Below are 6,761 nucleotides of genomic sequence, written 5' to 3' on the forward strand. Positions count from 1 at the left end.
TCGAAATGTGGCATCACCGCTAGCTGCTGAAGGCCTCGCCCTCCGGGAGGCAATATTGAAGTGTAAAGAGTTGGGACTGCCGAAGATCAAGTGTGAGTCTGACTCAGCAATCCTTGTTAAAGCTCTCAAATCTGGATCTTCCCTCGCTGGTTTATATGGTATTTTAGCAGACTTAAGGTCTCTGGCTACATCTTTTGATGTTATTTCTTTCAACTGGATCTCACGTGAGAGAAATACAGTTGCCGACAATTTAGCAAAACAGAGTCTGAATGTTAAACTTGCCATTATGGTTGCACCTAACTTCGGTTAAGGTATTTAATATAAGTGTGTTTCAAAAAAAAAAAACCAACAGAATTCAAAAAGAATTACGAAAAATAAACATTAATAGATGCCATAACATAACAGAGAACTTTAAAGAAAGAGAGAGAGAGATAGAAGCCGGCGATCTACAGTCAGTCTACGTCCACGCCCGGAGTCTGCCTTGTCAAGTCAGATGCAGCATGGAGTGAAACACAACAGAGTGCAGGGCTAGGATGGACAATTGCGATAAATGATAGAACCTCCTCTTATTCTGTTCCTGCTCGAAATGTGGCATCACCGCTAGCTGCTGAAGGCCTCGCCCTCCGGGAGGCAATATTGAAGTGTAAAGAGTTGGGACTGCCGAAGATCAAGTGTGAGTCTGACTCAGCAATCCTTGTTAAAGCTCTCAAATCTGGATCTTCCCTCGCTGGTTTATATGGTATTTTAGCAGACTTAAGGTCTCTGGCTACATCTTTTGATGTTATTTCTTTCAACTGGATCTCACGTGAGAGAAATACAGTTGCCGACAATTTAGCAAAACAGAGTCTGAATGTTGAACTTGCCTTAATAGATGCCATAACATAACAGAGAACTTTAAAGAAAGAGAGAGAGAGATAATAAGTGACACATAAAGCTTCTGAAAGTAAATGTATTACCAAAGTGAAATTCCACTATGAAAAAAGAACAATATTTATATCTTGAACTCTGAGAGAAGAAGATAGCCATGTCGTCATGGCTATAAAAGACTGATAATGATGGTCTTTAGTGACACTTGAAACAACCGTGATAGCTATCAAATTAATCCCATCAGGGACCATCATTACTTGGCATTGGTAAAAACTATGCAGAGAGTGATGGATTCTTAACAGATCCTGAGAAATATTCGGAAAGGATAGAGGATCACTGAGAGCCCTTTATACTGTCCTCAGAACACTTTGATGATTACTATTTTGAGATGAAGGTCATGAAGTGCTTTAATTATACACATAAGAGTGCACAAATCCGCTTCAAAAGTTGTTCCCACATGCGAGAGTGCCTCTCCTACAATGGAACAGAGGAAAGCCAAGATAATCCCGACCAATCCAAGCCGAACCATCGTTTTGAGAAGATTACATTCATAAAGATGCTACATTATATTTGATAACAGTAGTAGGAGGTTTCTTCACAGTACTTTGGTTCTGGTTCTGCAATCTGAGACGATGAGACCTCATCATTTTCTAATTGCATGTTCAGCCAAATAGTTGCATCGTCTGAGGGTTTAGAGAAGATGGATAACTCTTCATACTATATTTTTTCAAAGCAGAAAAGTTGTATGTTTTCCATATATTTGAAAGGATCCACGGGAACGAGAGCCAGACGTAGATATCATGTGGGAGCTTCTTAGATAAGGACATCAAATGATAACCACTGTGAATTAGAAGAGAAGCCTCTTAGAGGGTGATGGAATTGCGATAGAGCCAAAGTGTTTTTTTGACACTTCACAATGAAATATTACACGACAAATTGTCTTTGTACACAAACCAAACCTAGGACAGGTTGCATCAAATAGAATACCTCGAGAATGCAGACCTTGCTTAACTATCATAGCTCATGATAATGCCCTCCACATGAATGTTTTATTTTAGGATTTGTTTTGGTTTTCCATATATATTTCCAAAGTATTATTTCCACTAGAGATAGAACTTGACCATAAGGAGATTGCAAGTTCTACAGAGTTTCAGAAAGTTTATAACCACTCTTCGTATTATAAATACCATTCTTTGAAAAAAAAACACCTTTTCATCTTGACATGAAAAGTTAAATTTCGTATTCAAGATCAAAGTTATATCCTCATCGCAAATGATTTCTCTGATCAACTGCATATTCTAGCCATCTATATGTAGGGATCCAGCAAATCATTTATAGTAAGAGTAAGGTCCACAATAACATCTTGATCGTAACCATGGGACGAGGGCTCTCACCCATAATCCAGTTGTCAGTCCATAAATTTGTCCCTTTTTCGTTGCCAATCTTGTAAATCAGAAATTTTTTCACATGCACAACATATAAACTAATTCATCTAAATCACCGTGATAAAGGCGTTGTGCATGTCCATTTGATGAAGGTATCATTTTTTTAGCAGCAGATACAACCATCAGAATTTGAATTGTTGTCATATTAACATCAGGAAAAATGTTTTCTTGTAATCAATTCTCTCTTCTTAACGATTATTAAGTATGATGACACGAGTTTTATATCATTCAACAGAGCCATTCGAGAAAAAATCTTCTTAAAAATCTATTTGCAAGCAGTTACCACTATTTACGGAACAAGGTCTCTAATGTCCCAAGTGTGTTGCTTTTCTAATGACACAACCTAACTCATGTAGTATCCCAACAGAATTTAAACATTACAACATATTTAAAGTGAACCATATCATTATTAGAAAGGAGGGTAGAAAGAAACATATGTTGATAAGAGAATAATGATCGTATTACACACATATGTTACCGAAGAAAATGTATCATCGGGAACAATAACATACAAGAGACAAATGTCTCTCATTGTTTAGGTTTAACACCAACAATTCCTTTTGATACATTGGATGACAGAGAAATAAGAGCTATCATTACGATTCTGAAACGTATCCTTGTTTTGTGATTAGCGGTGGACAAAAACTAAGAGTAATAAAAGTACATGGATTATCATTTTTTGAGCTTGTTTTTCATGTGCTATGTCTTTTTACAGTATAATTTAGCTTGAAGTGATTTCCGTTGGCACAACCATAACAATCAAATTTTTCCTTTGTTTAGATTTTAATGTGTCTTTGATACTTAACTTGTCTTTCTTATTGCATTCCCCTTAAATGATTAAAACTTACATAAAATCTATCACCTTGAAATTTGTCTACCACAGTAGTATTAGTCAATGTTCATAATATGATTGTGTTGGAGAACAAAATAACTCTAATCCAATAGTGTTTTTTATCAATTGTAACAACTATCAATAAAATCTCACACTCGGATGGAAACACATCAAGATAATGGCTTGAACTTCATCATCAATTTTCATATCACACTATCCAATTGATAAAGGTCGTAATATGCCTCCCGATAATTTTATTGAAGTTATTAACATGAACAATAAAATCACCAGATTCTGACATCTTTAACTCATACAAATTCTGCTTCAAATATAGCTTATTCGACAATATCTTCGACATGTACATTTTTCTAATTTACTGCACATCACACTAAAAATTGTGATGTGTATTTCCTGATTGGCAAATATCATTAGATAGACAAAGTCAAATAGTAGAAACTACTTGATCATGTATATCTTTCAAACCATCCTTCAAAATTTGTTGGATAGGTCTCAAACAACATTTTCTTCTTCTTCTCATGGTTTGTCAGCAGATCTAGCAACATATATTTTAGAGAAGAAAAGTGAATAACGCAAACATGACAAAACCAGCCCATATTTCAAAATCTCACCGCTCAAATACTGACGGAGTCACCCTTTTGATCAGAGGAATAACCACCACTGGATCAACACGGAGACCAAAGAAAAATATGTGGGACCACACAGCCAGATACGGTCCCCTCAAATAAATGATAGTGAAGTTCTTAACCATGAAACTGCCGAAAACCAACATAAAGTCACTGTTGCATCGCTAGCCACCATAAATTTGAAAAACTTCAAACTCAAGAAATAACAGAGAGAATGCAAAACGAAAACTAGAAGAACTTGGAAAAAGGATCTTTATACGACTAGTCTACGAGTTGGCCACCGGAGAGGCAATAGAATATCATGTAGGTTTTTTTTCTATCTCTCGTATTGATTTGCTTCTAAGAAAATGGAGTCTTGTTTTCCAAAAATGTAAAACTTTATATCATCCTTTAAACATGATTGCTATTCTTCTTACTCCAAGGCATTGCAGTTTCATATTTGTACAGAAAACCGTGATTAATACTTAATAAGATAACCATAACTTGTTTATTGATAGTCACTAACGTGTTAGGCGAAAAATATGGACGCCAGCCACGTGCATTGTCCCATTCGAGTTTTGATTAGGAGTTTTGTGATTTTCTCTTTAATCTGACTCGACCGTCTCTCTCACTCAAAATCTCTTCAAACTCGTGTTCTCAAATCTCAAACAAAAACTCAACAAACTTTCTCCGACAATGGGTTGCGTTTCCTCCAACCTCCTGAATCAAAGCGATGACTTCTCTCAACTCGCCGGCTGCCACCACCACTTCGTCCAGCTTACTTCCTCCACTTACGGCCTTCTCAATCTCGACCCTCCGCCTCCTCCTTCCTCCTCCGTTATCTCCGCACCAGCTACACCCATGACTCCGCCTGAGAGATTCACCTTCGTCGGTAAGGAGCCAATAACCGTCAAGTCAGAGCCGGAGGTTATTAACTTCTGGGAGCTAATGTCCGGTCTCGACGCCGATACTTGCCGGTTCTCTCCTCTTCCGGTGAAACGCAATGTCTCCTCCGGCGGAGTGAACAAAGAGAACTCGGATCCTAATTGGAAAAACCCTGGAAATCAATCCAACAACGACGACGTTCTGAAACCGCTAGATCCGAAATTTGCGGAGGAACCGGAGAAGCTGTGTCCTCCCGGCGACGGCGGAGATAACCGCGTTGTGATCTACACAACGTCGTTGCGCGGCGTACGGAGGACATTCGATGCTTGTAACGCCGTGAGAGCTGCGATAGAGAGCTTCGGTGTAGTAATCTGCGAGAGAGACATTTCCATGGACAGAGGGTTTAGAGAAGAGCTCACGAGTCTTATGTCCGGAGAGGCTGTGCTGCCGCCTAGGGTTTTTGTGAAGGGGAGGTATATTGGTGGAGTGGATGAGGTGATGAATTTGGTGGAAGAAGGTATGCTCCGAGATTTGCTCAGTGGGATTCCGAGGAGGAAAGATCGAGGCGGCGGTTGCTACGGTTGCGGTGGTTTAAGCTTCTTGCCGTGTTCTGAGTGTAATGGCAGCCGCAAAGTGGTGGAAGGATGGGGAAGCGACGTTGTAGTGGTGAGATGTAATAAGTGTAACGAGAATGGTCTTGTTCTTTGTCCGATTTGCAGCTAAATATTGTTATAATCTCTCAAACTGGAATCGTTAGCTAGTACTACTTCTGTAAGAAAACTTCTCACTCTCTCTCTGTTTCAAGATCTTGCTCCGGTAGAGATACCTTCTTGTTAGATGGTTACATAAAATCAATACAAAAGCCTTTTTCTTCTTTGTTAAAGGTTCCAATTGGTGAGACAGAACGGTTATAGAGTTATTTTAACAAGAAATATATATTTAGGTGACGAATGGTTTGGAGGGAAACTTTGGAGTTAGACACAATCTGGGAACGTTGTACTCTCTAGTCTAGGAACCCAAAAGCCAAAACAATGATCATTACTTTAATCGAAATGAAACAAGACTACCTAAAGTGAATTGATTACATCGTTTATGGTAAAACATAAGGAGTGTAGATAATGTATTGTATATTATTGAAGAGAACAATGCTCTAAGTCGATACTAAACATTCCTATATACGAGGAATAGTATAAGTGTCTTTTCTAAACCCCTGCAATATGAGCGACTAGTAAAGAATCTAATCTTGGAATTGAGTTTTCCAAGTAGCGGTCGGGGTTTTAAGTGTGTCAGTTAATTAGTCTTTTGGAAGACACATAGGAAGCCCAAAGGAAGCGAGACTGAACAACTGATAAACAAAGTGATAGAATAAACCTACATGTTTAATACGAGAATAGATGACCTGATCAGCTACAAGGTAATTAACACCCACATTAAGCTGAGCATAAGGAGGGATACCTACCTCTGTCATCAGTAGCATTGTCAGCAAACAACCGATACTGCCTCCATTGAAGATTGAGTCGATTTTATCTACTTCTTAAAAGACCAAACAACTTTGACCAAAAAAAAAAGACCAAACAACAGGATGCGAACCAAACCAAGATAATGTATGCCAGAAGTCGTTAGCTCAACTTGAAATAATCATGACTATTGTGTTAGAGGTCCCCGATTCAAATGATCGCTGTAGGAGATGGATTACATCCCTCCACAAGGCCCATCGAATAACAGGCCCTAACCCGGGAAGCTTGACCAGTTTAGTCGGCTTAAGCGGCTAAAGGTGTCGGCTCGATCCCAGAGTACTTTTAGCCGATCAGCTAAGCCGACTAAATACGCTCGGCTTATAGAGAACAGTACCAAGGTCCGCATACTCGGTCTTTAACGACAGGGCCCAAAGGACGACACGATTAGGGCATCACAAACGGATACACTATAAGAGGGGATGAGGAGACAACGAAAAGAGGAACTTTTGGACAACACACACAGAGGCGGCTAGATCTAGGGTTTCCCAATCATCTCTTTGATCCTGTTGCTTAAACCTTTGATCTTGTCTCCTTATTTCCCGTCAATCTTGTAACCTTTTGTTTGATTCTAATAAAAACGTCTTTAGTCACC

General features: G+C 38.9%; 1 protein-coding gene across 1 annotated transcript; it reads left to right on the forward strand.

The window, feature by feature from the left end:
- The first annotated feature begins 4,321 nt into the window (after positions 1-4,321).
- LOC106293078 (uncharacterized protein At5g39865) lies at positions 4,322-5,389 on the forward strand. Its single transcript, XM_013728749.1, has one exon. It carries the CDS (start codon positions 4,464-4,466, stop codon positions 5,373-5,375), a length of 912 nt encoding a protein of 303 aa, XP_013584203.1. The 5' UTR covers positions 4,322-4,463; the 3' UTR covers positions 5,376-5,389.
- Positions 5,390-6,761: the final 1,372 nt, after the last annotated feature.

Source organism: Brassica oleracea, chromosome C5 (genome assembly GCF_000695525.1).
Source record: "Brassica oleracea var. oleracea cultivar TO1000 chromosome C5, BOL, whole genome shotgun sequence".
NCBI classification, from domain to species: domain Eukaryota; kingdom Viridiplantae; phylum Streptophyta; class Magnoliopsida; order Brassicales; family Brassicaceae; genus Brassica; species Brassica oleracea.

What these genes read in the sequence shown, in the direction of transcription:
- LOC106293078 (XM_013728749.1), top strand. Translation starts at nt 4,464, where the DNA reads ATGGGTTGCGTTTCCTCCAACCTCCTGAATCAAAGCGATGACTTCTCT.